The sequence below is a fragment of the Mustela nivalis genome (assembly GCF_964662115.1).
Source record: "Mustela nivalis genome assembly, chromosome: 2".
In the NCBI taxonomy this organism is placed as follows: Eukaryota; Metazoa; Chordata; class Mammalia; order Carnivora; family Mustelidae; genus Mustela; species Mustela nivalis.
The window spans coordinates 161733349-161755953 of NC_139021.1; the positions used below are offsets into that span (position 1 = coordinate 161733349).

At 50.1% G+C, this 22605-nt stretch overlaps 1 protein-coding gene across 4 annotated transcripts in view; it reads left to right on the forward strand.

Moving 5' to 3' along the window:
- The window catches only part of CNNM2 (cyclin and CBS domain divalent metal cation transport mediator 2), a 148296-nt gene extending 127642 nt beyond the window's left edge, over nt 1-20654 (forward strand). For 2 of the 4 annotated variants that reach the window (XR_014309329.1, XM_082722460.1), the window contains 3 exons: nt 6265-6358; nt 13341-13525; nt 14217-20654. Coding sequence is in view for 2 of the 4 variants with exons in the window: in XM_082722460.1 (XP_082578586.1) it covers nt 6265-6358; nt 13341-13525; nt 14217-14426 (489 nt within the window). In the remaining 2 variants the exon portion in view is untranslated. Of the gene's footprint in view, nt 1-6264; nt 6359-9534; nt 9601-13340; nt 13526-14216 lie in introns of all 4 variants that reach the window. The other 2 variants (XR_014309330.1, XM_082722459.1) reach the window with 2 other exon arrangements.
- The last annotated feature ends 1951 nt before the right edge of the window (nt 20655-22605 follow it).

The following is a 22605-nucleotide window of genomic DNA, read 5'->3' on the forward strand; positions in this document are numbered from 1 at the left end:
CAGTCATGAAAGGAGCGGAAAGCACAGAGAAAAATGTCAGGAGTCTGTGCACAATAATTATAACGACTATAAACCATTTTCCTAATTCAGAGTTGGTATTTTACAGTGAAGGATTGTTTTGGTCCTTTGGGGAATAAAATGTCTAAGCAAAAAAATATATATATACACATATGTATAAACATATATATATAAACATATGTATAGACATATATATGATTATATATATAACTATATATATATAACTATATATATATATATATATAGTTCCTCCACAGCACATAGTCAGATTGACTTTTTGAAAAATAAGAAATAGAATACTAGGAAAACAAATAGCTCTTTTCTTTGCCAATTACAGAGTCAGTAAAAGGAGCACTCCCCCCGCCCCGGTGTTCATTTTTCTGCTTGATTTCCTGCCTCAGATTTTGTGGTGGCTTTTCCGCTGTTCCACCCACTCTCTCGTCAAGGCCTCTGACAGGGCTTCAGAAGGGCTTTTCCCTGTAGAATGAAGTCTGTTCCTTTGTGGACAAGGCAGGTAGCATCTTGGAGCTTACCTGTCCCATGACGTTACTTAAAACCGTTTCACCTGTTACTGGAAGAGGACTTGAAGCCTTCCATACCAATCCTTTCTTGGGGATTTTTGAGTTTCAGGGTCTGTGTGTCCCAGTGAGTAACAGATCTATAATCCTGAGTCAAGTACAACTAGCACCCGTTTTAAAGGAAAAAAAAAATTACTTGGACACCCAGTGTTGACCCTGTTTTTTTAACAAATTATACACAGATATGCATAAATAGAAACTAGGTATAAGCTCCTTTTGTGCACTTGGGAGTTAGAATTGGTATAAACCCAGACTTGTAATTAACTATTTATTTAAAAATTTATTGATTGATTTATTAAGAGAGAGAGAGAGACAGCGAGAGACCGTGAGCACAAGCAGGGCAAGTGGGAGAAGGAGAAGCAGGCTTCCCGCTGAGCAGGAAGCCGGAGGCAGGGCTCGATCCCAGGACCCTGGGATTTTAAATGTGTCTGGGACATTTGCTGGGGAGGCGCTGCAGGCCCCAGTAGGGCCGGGGGCTCTGCTGCAGGCCCTTTTGCACTCCGCATTCTTGGGTCTCCGTGTGCGCCCAGCCCTGACTGACCCCTCACCCCTTGGTTCAATCCAAGTTCCTTTGGATGTTTGTGCAGAATGCTGTGTTATCTGGCACCCACTGGGTGTGACTGGCTTGTTTGGTCGTCCTGTGTCCCCGTCTCTCCAGTTCAGGGCTCCTCACGCTTGCACACACAGAGCAGTCCCCGTGTAGGCTGCTCCGTAGGGCTGGGGAGGAGTCTGAAATGCTGCTTCTTTCTGACAACACCTGGTTGACTGAGCAGCAAAGCTTAGCCATGATGACTGGGTCGTGAGCACAATTTCCCACCGCCATCCGGAGCCCTGAGGCCCTGGCGCTGACCTCTGCTGGTGGCACTTGGTTAGAAGAAGGTCAACCAGATGGTCCAAAATGTGTGTAAATTTTTCACCATCCAAAGCTTTTTTAAAAAATCGAAACGTTCATGAAGGGAGTGTGCCTTGCCCAGACTGCATCTCTAGACTCCGGATTGGGAACAGACCCTCTCTGGATCGTGCTCTCTCTTACGGGGCAGTGCTGGTGAACTTGGGTTGGCGTCCACACCTCTGGGATTCAGCCACCTCCTTTCAGGTACCAAGCCCCATGGAATACTTTGCGATGGTGATACTTAAAAAAAAAAAAGAAAGAAAAGGAAAGGAAAAAAAGAACTTGAAGGTGAACAGGAGACCATGTCGATGCTCAGTGTGTATGGCCCGAGGGAGGCTTTGGTCTCCTGAGTCTGTGCCATTGACTGACCACTCAATCTTGTTTGTGCCAGTGAGGCTAGCACAGGCTCCCACCTCGTGGCCAGTCACAGCATGAGACTGCTTTTAGTGCTTTCTGGATGCTTAGGAGCTTTGAGGAGAGTTCCCTAAGGACCTTCTTCCAGAGAAAGTTCAGGGCGATTGTGATGGTGACTTGACTTGGGAAGGCAGCTTTGCCTGAAGCAGGGTTGCCTGCCTTCTTTTTTTTTTTTTTTTTTTTTTTTAAAGATTTTTATTTATTTATTTGACAGAGATCACAAGTAGGCAGAGAGGCAGACAGAGAGAGAGGAGGAAGCAGGCTCCCTTCCGAGCAGAGAGCCCGATGCGGGACTCGATCCCAGGACCCCGAGACCATGACCTGAGCCGAAGGCAGCGGCTTAACCCACTGAGCCACCCAGGCGCCCCACCTGCCTTCTTGTTTATCAGCTTAAACATGAAGTCCGGGCTCTTCGTTTGGGACCCTGTCATGTCCTGTGCTGGGGTGTGTGTGTGTGTGTGTGTGTGTGTGTGTGTGAATGAGAGAGAGAGAGAGAGAGCGAGCTGTTAGAGTATAGAGTAAATTTGTGGATGTTTCAGAGGTAAAATTGGTTTGTAGCTCATTATATGGCAGAAGTCCTTATCTAAGGACATTGGTCGTGAGGCCATGCAAGCCATTTCCTCCTGGGGACAGCTTCGATTTTCAGACTGGTAGGTTTCTTTGGACATGGTCACTTTGGGGAGCCATTGACGCACAAACAGGAATAAAAAACGTTTACTGGATGTTTCTAAAACCTGCCTGTCAGAAAAGCTTCACTTGTGTAGGGAGAAGTACAGGGCTGGGCAGTTTTCAAAATGTGGAACTGAAGAATCCTATAAAGTTAGAATCGAAAGAACCACAGGATCCCATAATCTGCTGCAGTTTTATAAATGAAGGAAAAGGCGTCTGGCGGCGCAGTGGTTCCTTCGTGCTGATGCTCAACAAAGTTTTCACCGGTTGGAGACAAAGTGAGAAAAATAAAGACAGCCGCAAGAAGAACTTCCTGAAATTACATATATTCAGTTTAAAGACCTGTCTGTTCTAAAATTACATATTTTCTGTATTTTGGGGGTAGAGATGTCTGGTCCGATGCGAAATGGTGGTTAGAGGAGATGGCTGAGTTTTTAAAAATATCGATGTGAATCACAAATTCGGAAATGCCATCTCTGAGGCTGGAGGTATATTTTACTAGTTCTGGGAATCCACGCACGAGGAGCTGGGGACCCCTTGAACCTGCTGTCAGCCTGGTGATGTGCGCTCACTAGGTGGGCTTCTGGAGAAGGCCGAGCCTCCCCCACCTGCAGGCGTGGCCCGAGCGTCAGAGAGAGATGGACTAAGGTGGCCAGAATCCAGAGCTTTGAGTCTTTGTGCTGCTGTCCTTGTTCACTTGGCGGACTCACAGCCACCGTGACTCCCGGGGGAGTTTCCTGAGAGACTGGGGTACCCAGAGGCTCCGGAGCTGGGGCCATTGTTCGCAAACAGAGCCTCGTGGCAACGATCCCAAACTTGCCCCAACCTAGAATCAACTAGAGAGCTTTATTCAAATCCTCCTGCCCAGGTCGCACCCACACGAGTTCTAGTAGAATGCCTGGGAGTGGGAGCCAGACATCAGGTATTCAGTTTGTTTTTTAAATCCCCAGGTGTTCGCGGTGCACAGCAAGGGCTGGGAATCTCTGCCTTTGAGTTGACGTGGCAGGGGTTCCGAGCGCGGCTGAGGTCTGTGCCCTGCTCTGGGAGAAGGTCCTTCCCAAGAGGCAGACCCCGTATTGTTACGGACAGTCTTTTGGGAAGTAGCTACTACCCTACTGGTTCTGACGGTAATTATAAAGAACTGGGAAGGGCCGCCCATCTACAGGGTCACAGAATACAAAGGCCTCGTAGCTTGTAAAACAAATGCTCCGGATCCACTGGAGACCCATAAAGATGGAAGTCAGGATGAGCCTGATGTCAGCTTCGATGCTTCCTCGTGACTTTCTGCATAGAAATTCCCAGTCATGAGATGGTCCTGAAGCCCCTGCTGGGCTTCTGATTCCAGAGAAGCCACAAGCGTACATAGGAACTACCGGATACAAGGTCAGGGGTTAGTGCAGGAAGAAATGGTTCAGCAGCTGCAAAGATCGGTTCCATCTGGCGCTGGGTTTTTATTGCTCACTCTGAGTGTTCTGTCCCTGCCGCCCTCTTCTTTCCCTCCTCTGTTAGGGACCCTGCCTCCGAAGCCCATCGCTGCCTCTCATCCGTTCTTTTCCTGCCAGCGTCCGGCTTTTGCTCTCTTCGTGATCGCGTCTTCTCCCCCTCCTTGATCTCCATCCTGACCTTCCTCCTCACCTTCCTTCATTCTTCCGCTTCAGTCTTTCTGGATGGACCCTTTCTTGATGGACTCTTCTGGAAGAGAAGATGTCCTGTGCCCCCTGTCCCCGGCGCTGATGCACCAGCGCCTTCCCAGTGTTCCTGTCGGGGCTCCTGCTGCTCGTCTCCCGGTCACTCAGAGCAGATTCTGCCACGTGACTCCCCCCCCCCCCCCCGCTCTCCTTATGCTTCCTTCTCCCTTCTGCTTCCACCCGACCGTGTGGATCCGTTGTCCATAGCTTCTGCCCGAGCCACCTTCTTCCAGCCCCGTGGTTCCTAGCCCAGTGGGGAGACTCTGTCTCTTCCTAGAGCCGAGCCCCTGGGCCCTGTGCACGAGCACAGCCTCACGAGTCCGGCCCCCCAGGAGCTCCGCGGTCTCCCCAGCTCTCCACCCTGCTCTCCCCGCCCCATCTCCCCCTGCCTTCCTGCACAAACCTGGTGAGCCTGGCTGCCTGCTCTCTCCCACCTCTGACCTGCCCTTCTTTCTCTTGGCTCAAATCCTACTCCTTGGATTTTCCTTCCTGCACAGAATGTGTAGGAGAACAGGAAGTATTTTTTTTTTCTCCCATTTCCTTAGATCCTTACCATCTTTTTCCTCATGGAGGGTTTTTGTTGACTGCTTTGGACCATCAGTCTTCTACCTGCTCCCATCTGTCTCGTGTGTTGGAAACTTGTGGGTGGCGAGGACAGTCTCCGCACAGGACCCCACGGCCTCTCTAGGGCCCTGTGGGCTGTGCAGTCAGGGTTTTGGGCCCCTGATTGTTGGCAGGGTGGCTTTACCTTATGGGGGGGTGGTGGTGGTTGCCTCCTTTCCTACAGGAGGAGAGTTGGTTGGAGAGTGACCAGACTGATATTTGAATAAAGGAAAAGCTGAAAGAGAGGCAGTAGATGGTTTTCTGAAGAAGTGATTTGGGGAAAGCTTTCCATAACTGGGAATTTGAAATGATCAAAATCATCGTTTTTTTTTTTAATGAGAAATGATTCACTCTTGCGTTAGTGGGCGGCGTGGCAAACATGGTGGTCAAAAGCTTGTTCTTCGCTTATTTAGTCCTTCTGAGCCCCTCTCCTGACCTGTGGAGGGGGTGGCAGTTGTGTCTGCTTCATGGAGTTAAGAGCACTGAAGTGAGTTAATAAAGCACTAATGTGTTAGCACATTCCCCTTCAACGAGGGGTGCCGTAATTTTTATTTACCTATCCTAAAGGATGTGCCATGAAGGTGCCCCATCACTGGAGAGGCAGCTCCAGGTACAGCAAACGAGAGCCATTCTTGTGCTCGGCTTGGAAATCCAGAAGCGGAACTTACTAGGATAGTCTGGTTGCCTGGAAATTGGATGTTGGGCACGTACCACTAGGGATGGCGGTGGGCCCTGAGGCTAGCAGGGTGAATGAGGCATCCGTCCGTAGTCTGTCCCCGAGGAACTACTGCGTGAAGCTGTGGACGAGTTAGAGGAAGAGAAGGCGAGGGAGGACTTCAGGGAGAGGTTTTGAGCTGATGCAAGGCTGCGAGGAGGAAGTTCAGAGGAGCTGTGGTGCCCGTGGTGGGTCTGGGCAACAAGGGGCCTCACCTACAGACACGGGACGCTGTGTTAGCGAGACCAGAGTGAGTTCTGTCCCTGGAGCCCTTTTAGTCCATGGTCATGAACGTGTTAACCCTTAACCCTGATGTTGCTCCAGCTCGGGCTCCTGCAAGCCCCATCTTCAGTGTTTGTCCCATCGATGGGGCGAGAGCCCCGTCTTTTTATTACTGGAGGGTTCCCGAAGAATCCATGCATGAACTAGGGATGCTGGGAAAATACTAAGCAGACTTACAGAAATTCAATCTCACATATTCACAGTCCTCTGTGCATCTCCAGCCAAGTCCAGTTTCCATGTTAGATGAACCCTCTCTGTTAAGTGGGAGAGTATGAGAGGCTTTCTTTGCTGGGGATGGTTGGGAAAGGAATTCAGACAATCTGAGGGAGGATAAATCTTGAAAAGAGTTTGCTGAGGGATTGGTGTAACTGGACTGAAAACAACCCTGCCCTTTTCTTCCCACAGGGGAAAGTGGAAGTAGAAGCTGGGAAGGAAGGTATGAAATTCGAAGCCAGCGCTTTCTCCTACTACGGTGTGATGGCTCTCACAGCCTCTCCAGGTGAGTGGCCCTCCTCCACCCCTCGGGGAAGGGCTGGCTTTTAGGACAGAATGCCCTTCCATGGTCACCTTTCTGTACCTGCCAGCTCTCCTGTTTATCTTCATCTTGAACTTTTGATTGAAGTTGGTCATGTATACCAGCACCTCCCCCACCCCTGCACAAATCATAAGCCTGTGCCCCCGTGAACTTGCACAAAGCCAGCACTCCCCTGTGAAGCGGCACCCAGTTTAAGAGACAAACGTCACTAATCCCACAGACCCCACCGCCACCACACTCTGTCACTGTCCCCCAGAACTCTGCCTTAGCTTCTAATAGACTAGTTGAGCTGTTCTTGAACTTGGTATAAATGGACTGAAGGAGCATGTGTTCTCTTGAGCCCGGCTCCTCCCACCGAGTGTTGTCCTTGTCACATTTGTCACTGTTGCTATGTGTGCTTACACCTTACTTCTCATGGCTGTGCAGTGTTGCGTTGTATGAATACACAGCAGTGTGCTTGGTCTGCTGCTGATGGACATGGGGGTAGTGTTCCTTTGGGGGCTACCCTGCTTTGTGTGGCTGTGCATGCCCTCGTGCACGTCTTCCGGCAAGTGTGTGTGTGTGTGTGCAAGCATGTGCGAGCATGTGTGAGTGTGTACCTGCTCCTGCCGCGAGTCCTTGTGGGCGTGGCCCGGGCAGCTCCCGCCCCTGCCTCAGGCCACTGAGGCCGGAGGGGTGCACACTCCTGCCAGTGAGGACAGGGGTTCTGCTTGCTCTACATCCACTGCTAGATGATGTCAAGTCTTTTAAATGTTCATTGTTCTGAAGGTTTTTAAATTTGCATTTTTCTGAGGATGCACAAGGTTGTTAATGGATATTTATTGCTTATAGCCAGTTCTTGTCTAGACGGCTGGTCAGGTGAGGCTGCCAGCTGAGGATGGCAGTGCCGTAGGGTATGGACAGTGTGCTGAGCACCAGAGGCCAGCAGGTGCTATCTAGTAGGAACGGGGAGCACAGAGAGCTCTGGCTCCGGACTCCGCATGGTCCCTCTGCATTGCTTGCTTTGCAGGGTGCATGTGCTGCTGCTGGCCTCCGGCTGGAGCAGTGCCGACAGGTGAACAGAGGTGCTTGAGTGCCACCTTGTGGCCACCATACCAAATGACATGCCATGCTGGGAAACTTAAAACCCAAACTTTCAAAAAGCCCATCCTAAAACAACCGAGGTGGCTTCTGGAAACCAGTCTCAAAAGGGGAGGGGATACCTCCCCTTTCTGTTTATTAATGTTGATTGCCTAGAAGAATCCTCCAGACACATCTAGTTTTGTGACCTTAGGCTTCATCTGCCACGTCACACAGTATTCCTGGCACCGAAAGGTGTTACTACAGTGAGGAAGCCAGGGAAATGCCCAGGGTTCTCTTCCTGTCCCTCAGCCTCCCCTGCCCCAGATGCATCTTCTCACTGTCCTGCTGTGGGGTTTTCAGCCACAGTCGCCAGCCTCCCTGTTGTCAGCTGCTGACTAACGTCGGTGTGAACGTGGGCCTGTCTAACCCCACTGAGCTGTGGCTTCTGTAAACTCGAAGGTGATCTGTTCTCGCTGCCGGTGAGGAGGCAGGGAGGGTCCTAACTGGTCCGGGAGGCCCTGGGTTCCAGCAGCAGTCTCAGTGCGTGTGGTCGGCGGCCTTTGAGAGAAGACCTTGGCTTCCTCCTTACCGAAAGGACATAATTAAGGTTACCTCATGTACTTGGTAGAAGAGAATGTGGTGCTACTTCCCCCTGCGAGTGCTCTGTAAGCTTGAGAGCACAGAGGAAATGTCAGTGGGAGAGCTGAGTGTTGAGCTGGGGACTGCTGTGTGGCAGCCAACCTCAAATCAGTCCCAGGTTAGCAGAGTCCGATTTAGAAGGCACCTTTTGAAAGAAAGGTTAGAAGAGTAAGGATACAATCTTAGCAATCACTGGTTCTTGAAACTTAAACATTAGCCCAGTGTATACTGACCTGTGAGTTCACATAAAGGCAAATCCCATCGAGAAGAGCTGAGGAGCAGACCCTCCCCTGCAGCAAAGCTGTGGGGCTGCAGCAGCCGGGCCTCGGGAAATGCCAGGAAAGAACAGGATGTCATTAATAGCATCGTACTTATTACAAAGCCCAGTATTTTACTTGACAAGTAGGATTTGGGTGTATTCATTGAGAGATACAATTAGTGCCTTAATCTCAAGATAGTATTTCTGTTTATTAATGTTGATTGCCTAGAAGAATCCTGCAGTAATCAGTTTCAAGACCTGCCCAATTGTGAGTCAATTACCCTGCAGTTTAAAAACAAAAGCAGAGGGGTGCCTGAGTGGCTCAGTGGGTTAAGCGTCTGCTTTCAGCTCAAGACATGATCTCCAGGTCCTGGGATCCAGCCCCGAGTCAGGCTCCCTGCTCAGTGGGGAGTCTGCATCTCCCTCTGCCACCCCAGCTCATGCGTGCTCTATCTCAAGTAAATAAATAAAATTTTTAAAAATTAAAAAAAAAAAAAGAACCTCCTCCTACTCCCTCCCCCCAAAAAAACCTGCCCAGGAAATAGCACTCCTGCCAGGGAGGGCAGAGTTGATTGGACTTTCCAATCCGACTGGCCTGCAGCTCTCTGGGTGGCAGCGATGAGGATGCCTTTGGTCCGTCATTCCTGAGAGACCTGTGCATAACATTCTTTAATTACTTTCCTCCGATACTTTGAACTTCCCAAGTATTCCCAGACAATTCAAAATGACAAGTTAAAATGACAGCGAGACTAAGGATGTCCGCGAGCTGAACAGCCGACTGCTTGCCGCAGGCTCTGCGGGCGTGGGTGGCTTGGATCATGCTCTTGGGCTAGTTGACTAATTGAGCCCCCCTTTTCTGTGGCTCGTTGTGATTTAAATCCTTAAGAAGAGCACGTTTTTGAGCCATAAGCCCCAATAGAGTATTAATGGCTTAAGAGATTTCTAGGTTAGTAGAGAAGCATTTGAGTAGGATTTCTTCTGATTTCAGGCTCCCTGGATTCGTCTTCCTGGAAAGCACTGTGTGTTCCTTTTTAATTTCCATGATATCCTATAGGCTCTGGAATTTCCGGAACTGAATGCTCATAGTAGTAGAACAGGTATGCACTCCTGTGCCCTGAGTGCAGAGGTCTCCTTCCTTGCCTTTCAACGTGGTCTCACCCTGCTCTTCTCCATTTTTCAGTTCCTTTGTCCCTGTCTCGCACCTTTGTTGTCAGCAGAACAGAGTTGTTAGCAGCAGGTTCTCCAGGTAACTCTGCATGTTTCCTTTTCGTAATTCTTCTGGTTGCCTCCCTTGACACCCCGCAGAAGCCCGGCTGGCCAGATCTGGTCCTTTGATGTGGTCCAGGCTGCAGTTCTGCTCAGGGCTCAGGCAGCATGTTCCCAGACACGGTGTTGAGCTGTGCGGGGTCTGGAGAAGCCCACAGCAGGCGTGGGGCAGACTCCAGAGCCTGGCAGGTGACTGGCCTGTGGGTGTGAGCAGCGCCGACCCCCCAGAAAGCCCACGCGATGGTGACCTGGGCCGTCACTACCCCTCCCCGGTGCACCCATACCACTGAGCTCGTGGTTTCCAGGGCAGCACAAGGGGGCTGCTCTAGGTTCTTGGACCTCCACCAAGTCAGGGCGTCCAGCACTTGCAGAGGCCCCGATGTTCTTGGTTCTGTTCCTTGAGTCTTTGTCCCAGCAGCCGTGTGAATGGGGTACTTGCGTCCCTGCCTCATGAGGCAGGGGGCCCCCCCGACTCCTCCTGCCCCCCCCACCTGGTGCTGTGCACATTCCCTGCCACCGGCTGTTGGGTGCCCACCCTGCACGAGGGTTGGGTCCTGCCTGCCTAATAACGTCCACCAGCCAGAAAGAAAGGCAAAGGTTTAATCTTTCTTTAATTAAAATTGCCGAGCTTTCGGTGGTACAGGTTTTCTGTGTTTATTACGTTCCACACAGCTTCTCTCTTCACATCTCATGAAGTTGGCGTTTCCTAATCCAGGTTCAGCAGAATTCTCGAATGCTGATATTTTGTAAAACAGACAAGACTTTCCCTAGAAAGAAGCTACTGTTCCCTCAAGTCTTTGCTCTGAAAAAGCTTGCGGAGTGTGGGGATAAGATCTTATTTATAGGCCTGTGTGAATCAAACCAGCTGGTGGGGCAGACCTTTCTGTGCCCACAACACACACACGTATGCACAGAAATACGCATTTGTGTATACGTAGGTATGTTGGTGTTTTTTCTCCCCGTTCGGTTTGCCGGTATCTGCTACCCATTTAAAACATCACAGATGCTGAAGAAGAGTGACTTTTGGGTGACACTCATGAAATGTCATTTGTGTTTTACTTTTTCCATGGAACTAGAGATTTCTTAGATTTCTCTTTCTGATCCCCAAATAAATAAATAAATAAACCATTTTTTAGGTCCAGGCCTTCAAGATGCTGGCATTACAATAAGTGGCGGTTGAACAAAACCGGTGATTTCCAGCCTATTCCAAATGATGCTTGGTGGTTCCGATGGAAGGGGCTGGGAATGTTTCTTTACAGTATCTTTCTGGCTTACTCGTAAAAAAAAAAAAGCATTCCTAGGTGAAGTAACTAAAAAGCAGGAAAAAAACATGCTAAGAAGGCATAAGAGGAATTAAGATTGGACATTTAAAAACTATAATTATTGGGCGCCTGGGTGGCTCAGTGGGTTGGGCCGCTGCCTTCGGCTCCGGTCATGATCTCAGGGTCCTGGGATCGAGTCCCGCATCGGGCTCTCTGCTCAGCGGGGAGCCTGCTTCCTCCTCTCTCTCTCTCTGCCTGCCTCTCTGCCTACTTGTGATCTCTCTCTGTCAAGTGAATAAATAAAATCTTTAAAAAAAAATTATAATTATTATTAAAATTTAGCACATTAACTTGGCTGCAAAATATGACCCGAACGGGGGGCTGGCCACTTAAAGTCTTTATTCTCCTCGGTCTCCCTTGTGTCGACAAAAGGCTGGTCGCACTAGGTCCCTGTCACACTCACTGCTGCAGAAGGGGGTCCCAGAAAACAGGGTCTGCCTCCCCAGACTGTGGCTGGAATGCTGGGCTGTGGGTTCCTGGCAAAGGCAGGGGCTCCTCTCGCAAAACCAGAGGGCAGTGGGTTGAGAGGAAACAGACTAGGAGTCTAGATACCTTGGGGAAACCAGAGAAACTACCCTGTAATCCTATTTGGGAGGAAAGAGCAGGAGACTCAGAAGTAAGGCGTCTGCCGTCTGCGTGCAGATGTAGTCTGATTAGTAAGCAGAGAGCCCTTGGAACGTTTGGGTTTTTTAAATCTTTACATTGTAACACACAGAAGTAAACACTGTCCATAGAAATGGTGATGTGATTTGGGGACCCCAGGGATACAGCGGGGTCCTTGTTTCAAAGAACGTTTCCATCTGTCGACCAGAGTGATGCTCTCACACATATAGAAAGGCTCGGACCTGAGGGTGGGCGCCTAGTGGAGAGACGGGGATGAGGCAAACAGGAAGTAGAACAATGTTAACAAGGCTTCTTGATGGGATATTTGTGAGGTGTCAGGTGTTGTGCTAAGCGCTTTATACATTCTTCCCTTTGGAATCCTCCTCAGACTTGATGAGGCGGGAACTAATACCGATGTTCTACAGAGTTGGGTCATCTGATCAAAGTTCCCTTCTGCCAAGAGAAAACGTGACAAATTATTCATTTGCCTTTTTCTCTCAGAAGATAAGTGGAAGCAACCAGAGGAATGGCTACTCTGAGTTTAATTCTGAGCAGTAGAAAGTCAGACAAGATCGTAGGAGAAGTTGTGCTGTGGCAGTTTTAGGAGAAAGGGAGTGCTCCCTGTGAAGTTCACGGAGTACTTACCATGTTTTGTTCTGGTCGTCCTATTTTAAGAGGGACATTTATGACAGGAAGGATGCCAAAGTATTTGGCTGGACAAGAAGAGGCCGAAGGAGAACACAGCTACCTCCAGGCTTTTCAGTGCTCCTTCAAGCAGCGCAGGAGTGGTGGTCCCTCAGTGGAACTCTAGGAGCAGAGGGAGAGACCGCCATGTCAGTCTGAGGGGAGGGAGGGACCGCCAGCCATGTCAGTCTGAGGCGGTGATTTTCACAGGCATGATGAGCGATGTAGAGGAGTTGAAGGGCAGGACCAGCCGAGGGCCAGCTCCTCTGTGGGCGTATCGGTCAGGGGCGTATTGCGAAGACGGATGGGCCTGATCTCCATCAGAACTGGTCCCCTCCAGTCCTGTGACATTACGCAGGCCAGCGCCTGTCCAGTGTGAACACCCCCTTAATATATGTGGCATAGATTCGATGGGAAAGCAAAAATGGAAGACGCTTTGACGAGGGTGGGGTGGGTTTTATTTTCAACAAAAATGTGTGTGAGGAGCTGCCTCTGAGAGCAGCAGCCCTGGACTCATGGAGTTTCCTTGCACTTTGTTTTAACGGACAAACGGACACGGTCCATCCCGTCAAGGACTCCCCCTGCACCGATGGTCCCTTAAGCCTTTTAAGAGCTTTTAAGAGTTTGGTGTTCCTGAACTGCTGAGACCCCCGGGCTGCCTGCTGGGGATTTCGTGGGGGGTCGGGGACAAAGATAATAGGTTCAGCTGGCGGGTGGGTTATGGAATGAGCAGACAGAACTCTTTCGAGAACTCTTTTGATCCCTTTAATACACATAATGATTTACAGACATTCTCCAGAGTACTTTGCTTTTGCTTCTGGCAAAATAACAAAGTGCTGCCCTCCGTTGCCCCATGTTTTCTCTCCGGGAGCTTCTGTGTCTCTTCAGTTCCTTCTGTGTCCCGAGGAACTGAAGAGACCCCGGGCTGACGAGGTTTTGGGGGGCAGAACCCTCTAGGTGGTGAGCTGTCCGGTGCTCGGGTGTCTGGTATAAGTTGATTGAACTGGTCTGTTAATTACTACTTTTTATTATTTGGAAAGTTAATAGCCGACATTGTTGGTTCTCTCTACCTCACTTAATAGGTTCTGGGCTTCACTTTCTCCTTTTCTAGGTGAAAACAAGTCGCCTCCTCGTCCCTGTGCTTTGAACCACTCAGACTCTCTGAGCCGAAGCGACCGGATTGACGCCGTAACGCCGACCCTGGGGAGCAGCAATAATCAGCTCAACTCTTCGTTCCTCCAAGTCTACATCCCTGACTACTCCGTGCGGGCCCTTTCCGACCTTCAGTTCGTGAAGGTAAGAGGAGAGCGCATGGGTTGGCTGGGCCTGGCCGCTGGGGGTGTCCTTCCACAGCAAGCTGTCCAGCGCCCCAGCCCTGCCCCGGGCTTTCCCTTTGTCACTTGGGTGTCCCACCTCCGGCTCCTGCACCCAACCGAGACGCAGGCCCGGGAGAACATTCGTTTCTCTGGCTCTGTCAGAATGGCTGCCATGTCAGGCGTGAGAGCTGGAGAAAGAAAAAGAATAAACCCTTTTCAGCAAGTCTTCATGAGCTCTGACTCTCCTGAGTGGGGGCAGTCCCGGAAGGGCTGAGATCCGAGACCCTGAAGACTTGCTGAGATGGGTTGGGAAGAGCCCTCTGCCTCTCTTCTGCCCCGAGACAGGGCTCTTGTCTTAGTCTGGAATAGAGACGTCTTCTGACCCGAAGAACGAGCCAGCTTCAGCTGATGGAAGCTTATCTCCATCTTCCAGTCTCTGTGAGATTGCGGGATGAAAACTTGGGCATGGCTTCTATCAGTAAAAACTGACTTGTTCGCCAGAGTCCACTCGAACTTGAAAAGTGGCTCAGTTTATATTTGAGAGTGACATTTTCCTAGAAAAACTAAGCAGGCCCTCCGGGGGACTTTAATATGTAATACGAGGTTGAGACAGGAACCCCTAACAATAAGCGTTCTCTTGGTTTGTCTTCCGTACCATCTTCTGGCCCCAGATCTCGAGACAGCAATACCAAAATGCCTTGATGGCATCCCGGATGGACAAAACTCCTCAGTCTTCAGACAGTGAAAACACTAAAATTGAATTGACTCTTACGGAGCTGCACGACGGGTTGCCAGACGAGACCGCCAACCTGCTCAACGAACAGAACTGTGTGACACACAGCAAAGCCAACCACAGCCTGCACAGCGAAGGGGCCATCTAGGGCGCCCCCCCGCAGCCCCTCACCCCCCACTCCCAAGGCCCCAGGCCAGCTGACCGTGAATCCCATTAGTGTGAGCTTGTGTGCCATGCTGCCTCCCGCAACATCCTGAGACCAAAGACTTTGTCCCCTTCCCGGAAGCAGCGGCGGAGGATGGTGAGGGCAGGAGCGGAAACGAGAGGTGTGACATCAACGGCTCGGGCGTGGCATTCGAGATTTTTGGAGATGAACTTCTTCCACCCAAATAGAATCATGTTTATTTTTTCAGTTGTACCTTTTATCTTTATTCACTCTCCTCCTTCCTCAGTTTGCATGAAGTTGGAAATTGTGGCCGTTTATTAATTTTTTTCCCCAAGAGATCATGTTTTCAAACAGTGTCTTTTGCAGAGTTTTACGTTGCTCTGTCTGAACTCTGCCGTGACTCCGTGCTGGGACCTGAAGGGACTCGCCCCGCCGGTGGCCTTGCCGGCCCTCCTCGGGAGGGGCACGCCTGCTCCGTGCCCAGTGGGTGTCGCTGTGGAACTTGAAGGATGAATGAAGAAAACTGTGGCTGCGGACCTGCCAAGTCTGTCCCACTGTGGGGCGGAGCCTGTGTTGGGCCGCGGTCGCCTCCGTGAGCTCAGTGTTGTTTTAAGTTAATGTCTAACCGTGTCCCTTTCCCTCAGAAAGGTTTAACATTGGCTTGGAATGTGATTTTTTTTTTTTTTTTTTTTTTTTGCTTCCTACTCTAAGGAATTATCACCAAAATGAATGTTAATGAATTTGAAACCCATGGTTTATCATTGGCAAGAGGCAAGGTGACTTCATCCCGCAATTCCTCCAGCCTGGATTCTCCGGCCCGGCCAGGCCGCCTCCCCAGCCCAGCGCCCCAGCCTCCAGAGCGCCGCCACCCACCTCCCCGTCCTTGCTCTTGTTGACCCAGGATGCTGCTACACAGATGCCAAATGGAAATCTTCCACAGGGCCTTTGAGTAACCGTGTGGTACAGAGTTCAAGCTCCTCCCTTTCCCCACTGGGAAGTCTGTCATTGTCCGGAAAGGAGTTGGGCCCGGCCAGCTGTGCTCTGAGCCCAGAAGGGGTTTCCAGACCCAGGTGTTTAAAGGAGGGAACTTTGGGGACTGCCAGCCCCTGCCCCTCCTCCCAGGGAGCTCACTGTCCCTCTTCCCCTCTGTCCCTGGGCTCCTAGGGCCCGGCGGTGGCTGTGCTGTGTTCCTCGCCCGAGGACCTCTGTGCCTCCCACCTCAGATGCAGCCCACGCCGGGGAGGCTGCCTGTCCAGCCCCGGGTCAGTTTGGCCCCAAACAGGGATTCAGAAACCAAATGTGTGTTGTGGCCATTTCGTGTGTGTCTCCGCCTTATTTTAATACCAAGTTCATCACGTGTAGTGAAATTAATGTCAGGCGGTACTTCTCGAGTGACCGAGTTCTTAACTCTCTTACCTGTTTGAAGCGTTAGCCTGAGGGATATGTGCATTCTGTTGGCAGCGGTCGTTGGTACACTGAATTCCTGAGCTGAGGTCATACTGGCCGCCTTGTGCGGGTAGGAAGGCTGCTCCGTGCCGCCTCTAGTCACTGGCAGAGAAGATAGCATTTTCTCCACTGGGGCTCACTCATCGAGGGGAGGCCCCGGACCAAGCAGCAGTTTCCTTCTCCCTCCTCAAGGTAGGAATGTGTCCCCCAGGTTGGGCTCTGGGCGGACGGGAGCTGGGGTTGGGGAGTCACCAACAACATGCCGGGCTTGGTGGCTCCAGTGTCATAGGCACGTTTACCACAGTATTTCCTGGAGGATCTTCCTCATCGGGTGCCATGCCCCTTAGAGAGGGTCACAGGGTCACCTCCTAAGGGTGTTGAGTGGGAAGCTGCTGGCCCCCCACCTGGCGCGTGCACTGGATGGAGCCCCTGCTGTTCCGTGGCTTAATGTTAGTGAGACCCCACACAGCGAGCTTCCCCTTCTAGAAACAGATCCATCCAAGTTAAAAGTTTTCAGCTTCTAAGACGCATCTAGCTGAGCACAGCCCCCGTGCGGCGTGGGAACAGGGACTATCCCCAGGGCGCGTAGAAACGAGCGTTCCCACTAAGGAAGTGAACCCTGGGTCTCGCAAGAGGAATGATCCCCAACCACCACACTCCTACTCCGGGTGTGGATGACGCTGGCCTTCCTGGTGGTTTGGTGGAGCCTGGCCTGCCACACTGTGGCTCCTCTGACTTGCAGGATCTCCACACCCCCTGCCCCCAGCCTCTCTCCACTGATCTGCTTTTCCATACATGGCCATCTCACGGTGCCTTGCTCCTGGAAGGAGCTTCTGGAATCAGAGTTAGTGTGTTGGGTCTTTTCAGAGGCCCTCCCCCTTTCCTTTGTGAATCCTAAAGCTCTGTGAGAGGCAGGGATTCCTGCTGCTGGCTCCTTGACTTGAGTGCGAAGCCGAGAACTTGTCCCCACGCTTGTACCCACTCAGTGTGGCGGCTTTTGGAGATGTATGCTGAGAAGTGCTGGCAGGGGGACTCCTAGAGGACGAAATTTTAGCCTCCCGAGATGGTATTTATTTTCTCCACACCACTCTTTACCTTGGATTATTCATATTTTATAACAACAGGGAATTGAAAACAATTCCTGGCTGTAATTCCATCCACTTTGGGGGAAGCTCAAGACCCTTCAGATCACACTCACTGTCTTGAGTGAACAGGTTGATCAGATTCTTCTCCCAGGCCCTACTTTCCCTCTGGAACTACCTTCAGGCTGTCGAAGGAGAAATGCTGGCTCGTGGCTTCACCGGGCAGCACGATGACTTTGGCTTAGAAGTTCTGTGCAGTCCTGTGTCTATGAAGGGGGTGGGGTCCGGCAGAGAAAGACCATCAAATATTGAGATCTCCACGTGCAGTGGCCAGTTCTTAGAATTGCACCATGACTCCATCATCCTGTCCTGGAGCTGCTGGCTCTGTAAGTGTGGAAGGGGCTGGGCTGTGGAGCAGAGGCAGGTGCTGGGGTCTTGAATGCTGCTGGAGCGCCCCCGTTATCACACCCAGCACCTGTCTGCAGTGGCTTCCATGGCCCCTGCTTTGAACCCTGGCTCTGTGGGACCAGACAGGGCCTCCTTCTGCTTCCGGCCACTGTAGCATCCCAAAGGTTCCACCGGAAACTGGGTCCCTAGTATCCAGACGTTCCGAGGACAGTGGGCTCTGTCTTTATAAGTGAGGGGATTTTTCCCCCCTACTCCCTACAGGTTCTTTCTATTCCGTGTATTAATCAGGCAAATCAAAAATCATATATTTAAACTTTTAGGAAAACAACATTAAGATTTGTATGTACATGGATATTGGGGTGCTAGTCAACTAGTTTAAGTCTTAGTTCTTACATGATTTGCATTTCAAAGGGCACACCACTTTGTTCTTCCCTCCCTCACCTCACCTAACGGAAGAGAGCTTGGTGCTCTCTCTTCCTTCCCCACGTGGGAGGAAGTAGGGCACCATGCCATTTTCTAATGTTATTTTAAGGAACTTCTGTGCAAAGGCTAAATGCAGAACTCCACATGAATATGGAACATGAACTGTGAATAGACTACTTACCTGTGCTATCCCCAGTACCATCTGACTGAAGGACCAGCTTTTCCAAGTCTAGGAAGATACTGGTAGAGACAAGTAGAACTACTTTTTCGCTAGGAATGGAAGTAATAGGAATTTGGGCTAAGCAGGGACCACAGACTTCTGCTCTCAAACTCTCTCAGGTTGAGGAGCAGACTGAAGGAGGCCCTGGCAGCTGGAGCCTTTGTCCTAGGTAGTCAGAAATCAGAGCAAATCCTAACGCCCGCATCTTCTGAAAACCCGCCAGCGATCTGTGGCCCTCTTTGCCTGTCCTGGGCCAGGCTCCCAAGATTCCTCCAGGGTTTGCCAGTGGGGAGCCCCAGCAAAAGACTGACCTGGGCTGGGGCAAGAAGGGAGCTTAACAAAGCAGCAGCTGCCAGGGTTGGCTGGCCTAGCACACACTGCATGACCCGGGTTCTCTATCGGTGGGAGCAACAGGAACAACTGCCCTGTCGGTTTTGACCCCAGAGACGGGCTTTTCTTGCAGGGGATTGATGGAGCTGGCAAGTCAGGGTGTGGAGGCTTCTGGGGCGCCAATGTGGTTTCTGAGGACACAGTTTCTGGGTTGGCTTTGGTTCCACTGAAGGCCCTGGGCTAGTGGCGTTTCTGCCCAGCAAGGAAGGACCTCGGTGTGAGTTGTAGATTAATCCAGAATTAGAAGGGATTTAAAGAATTAAGTATGAAAATGGTTTGGGATGAGTCAGAAACTTTCCGATGTAAATTTATCAATGAGCAACTTACTCAGTGGATTTTTATATCTCAGGGCCATTTACAGATGTTTTATCTTTTTGTATTTCTTTTGTATTCAAGTGGGCTGAAGAGAGAAGAGTTCAGAGAACTCTAAGATGAGGTTCATTTGCCTCCATCTGAGGGTGAGTGGTGTACCCTTGCCAAGTTTGCTGGTGTCACTGTCCCTCAAGGCTTTTTCCTGCAGTGAATGCTTACTTGCTGGTTGTCCTGCCCTATCTGAAGGTTCCAGAGTCCCTGGTCAGTCCAAGGGACAGAAGGAGGTGATGGCAGTTCTTAGCAACTGCAGGGCTTGGAACAGCTTTCCTCCTGCCATCTTGGACTGGGGACTTTCTTGGCTTCTTAGACCTTTGCGGTTGGCTCAGCACAAGTAAGCTTTCTGTCTCTGTGTGCTAGAGCCACTGACCTTTCACTAGAATTGTTGTAAATATCTTTTGATGGAAATACCAGACTGTACTTGAAGCAACAGAGACATAAAGGTTCTAGTAGCAAGAGAGTGAAGTTCTAGGACTTTGTATACCAAGGTTTTTATGTACACAGCTCCAACATGTACTATAAGAAAGACTTGAGTTAGTACAGGTCTTTGAGTTTGAATACCCACTTAGGTAGAATTTAAACATGAACTGGAAGAACAGCTTGCCTTGCCTGACAGGGTATCTTCTGGCATTTGCCCACATCTGACCAGCACGGATTCCCTTGGGAAGTGATGCTTTTGGGGCCAGATTCTTCTTCAGGGTTACCTTGGAGAGAATTCTTATGTAGACCTAGTGGGGTTTCGGTGCCTTCCCTTTTTGCTGAAGGTCCAGGCCCCTTGGTATCCAGAGCTGGTCTCAGGCTCCCAGAGCAGAAAGGAGTGAGAAGGAATAAGGTCTCAGGACTCTCATTCCCCCGAGAGCTCCAGCCTAGCTTCTGATTTGTTACTCCGTGTGTCCATGTCTGAAGTCTACTGTGAAGGTGGAGTGTTATCAGTCCGTTGACTTCTCTTATTTCTGGAGTCTTTTAAATCTACAAATGTATATGCTTTATTTTATATTATTATTTATTATGTACATATGCCTCTACTGTTAGTACATTGTGACGAAGGTATTTCCTAGAGCCCCTCATCTATGGAGCCTACGGTTCTCTTGTCCCTTCAAGTGAGGGAGAAGGCAGTGGTTTTCTTTCTGTTTTTGTCATAAAGAGGTTGCTGCTCTTACGTCGATCCTAGCATCCCTGGCCCCTTTTTTATTGGGCGCACCACTCTTCCCGACGGACTAGTGTTTGGGATGAGGATGGAGGCAGGTCTCCTACGTTATGGCAGGGCTCTCAAGTACCTCCGTGAAATACTTTAGAGGTTGCTTCCTGGTGACGGGGTCTATTCTCTGTAACGGTACAGCATGGTTGTGAGACCAGCACCTTTCTTCCTCATTCCCAGCCTCCCAAGCCAGGTTGGCAAACTGGCCCCACAACAGTGATGGCCTCTAAATTCCCACCTTGGATTACAGAATCCATCTCTCGGGACCATGGAAGCTGCCTCCCCATCAGGGCTTCTAAGAGGCCTTTTCATGGTTTTGAGGCCCAGTGCCAGCATTGCCTTGGCCCTCAGATAAGACCCTGCTCTGTGTCTGATTTTCTTCCTCCTCAGCCTTTACTGTGTCATAGTGTACATTTCATGCTTTTCAGCAGTGAAGTTTCCCGAACACAGTATTCAGAGCTGTGTGCATAAACCTAAAGAAGCACAAATGACATGTATAGGTTTCATGAGCTGATTGTCATAATGAATGCATTTTATAATTCAAATGATGTTGTAGATTTACAATCTCTCCTATTTATTTTGTACCAATTTATTTGTAAATTTTGTGATTGTTTTAAAAGGTTTTTTTGTTCATTTCTATTATTCTATTTAGATAAAGGATGATTTTCTGTTCACCCTGCCAGCGGATGTGTGTTCCCTTCCCCCTTCCAACTATACACCACCCCACCGACCTCAGTCCCCTGCCCAATAGCACGGCCGTCCTGGTGACAAGGCTGGGATTGGTTGTCGGCATGGCAACACAGCAGGGTGTCTCTTCGGACACACACCACAGTCTCTTCTGTAGCAAGAGAGGGAAGCTAGGCCTCTGCCTCCACCTCTGCCTTGGAGTCTGGTACCACCAGTTCCCTGGGGGGTGTTCTCCTTTGCAAGAATGAGAGTCCTGCCAAAGCATTTTAGTTAAGGACCCTGAGGGCATCCCCTCAAATTGTCCCACATTTGCCGCTCAGTCACTAACAGCACACAGATCAGCTGGGCAAACAGCCAAGCTGTTTTTTTCCTAGGCGAGACCAGAGGCTTCCTTCCAGCCTCTCCACTGGCTCCTGAAGAGGAGTTCGGCCCTGTAGGTCCCCTGCTCTGTGAAGCCTAGGAGATGGGTGTGGTAGCCGGCAAAGTGGGTTCACTCTCAAGTTAAACACGTCGGCCCAGGTGTGGTGAGTCGTGTTGAGATGCTCTTGAGGACGCGGTGGGCATCCACCTTCCCCGATGAGCCAGTGTTGGGGTCCCCTTCCTCTTCCATCAGCATTGCTTTTCAAGTCTTCTGGGTTCCTTCTTATCTGCATCCCTCCGGTGCTACCAGACCCTGCAAATCTTCTGGTGTAGCTTCCCAGCCCCTTTGTGATGTAGCCCTAGATCATGTCTTTCGGGACTCCTTTTTCCCCTCCACTCTTTGTCTCTATTTTACATTCCGCAGAGGATCGCGCTCTTGGTGACTGGTCCCTTATTTCCCCTGCTGTGTGGATTAACCACGATGTCTGCAGTCTGGTTGACTTACACTTGCCCTGTGGATGGAGACAGTTCAGTGAAGAACTGCGGGCAAGACTGGCTTTGAGACATGCCTGACCTAATCATCACGCCCCCCTCTCCCATCATTACCCCCCATTTTTTGAAAGTAGAATGGAGTAGAGATCTGTATTCCAGTCAAGTGTTAACTTCTTAGGAGCCTGTTTGCTTTCCTCAGAAGCTGAGAAGAAAGCAACAAGCAGGGCCAGGGAAGGAATTCTCTGTCCAACACATCAAGTCCTAACTGTGCCTCTTTTTGTTGTTTTTCCTGCTTTATTCATTTTGTCCAGATGAATCCTGAGCTCAAATCAGAAAATTCCCCAAGACAAGTAGAGGTGATTTTTCCTGCTGTTTAAGATGAGATTTTCCTAAGCTTTCCATCTGTATTGTGGGCTGCCCATGTGTCTGTTCTTCACTAAGCTTTATCAGGAAGAAAGCTCTGGGGTTCCTATTTGATACAACCAGTTGTGTTCCCGGCACTTCTTGTCAACTCCGCACTTCTGAGGATGCGAAGTGTGACTGACCAGAGTCTTGTAGAGAAAGTGACTGGTACCTGGAGTTGAATTCCGAAAACTTCTTATAATTTTTTAAAGTAATGCAATTTATTTAAGAGGGACAGTTCTTTAGCAGAACCAAAGAAATTGAATTAGATTAGATGGCTGATAAACTCGTTTTGTTTTTGGCTTTTTTGGTAAGGCTGTTTCACCATTTTCCCCTCAAGATCCTCACATTTGTGCTCCTATATCCCAAAACTAAAGGAATGGTTTATGGGACCCTTCCTCTGACATTCTGGTGGCATGCCGCCCCCCAGTGGATGACTCTAAGGCCTAAGGATACAAGGGGACGTTGCAGGACTTGTCAAAGTGCTTTTCCTGCGAGGAGATTTGGGATCATGAAGTGCTCAACAGTAGGCCAACACAGGATGGGAATGTTTAGACTGAGTGAGCTTCCTTACTACAATTCTGCTGCATCATGGACTTGAGGGCAGTGAGTCCAAAAATGAAGTCACTTGCTTCAAAATACCATACCCACAAGTCCGATTACCTCTGGTGAGAACCATCCCTC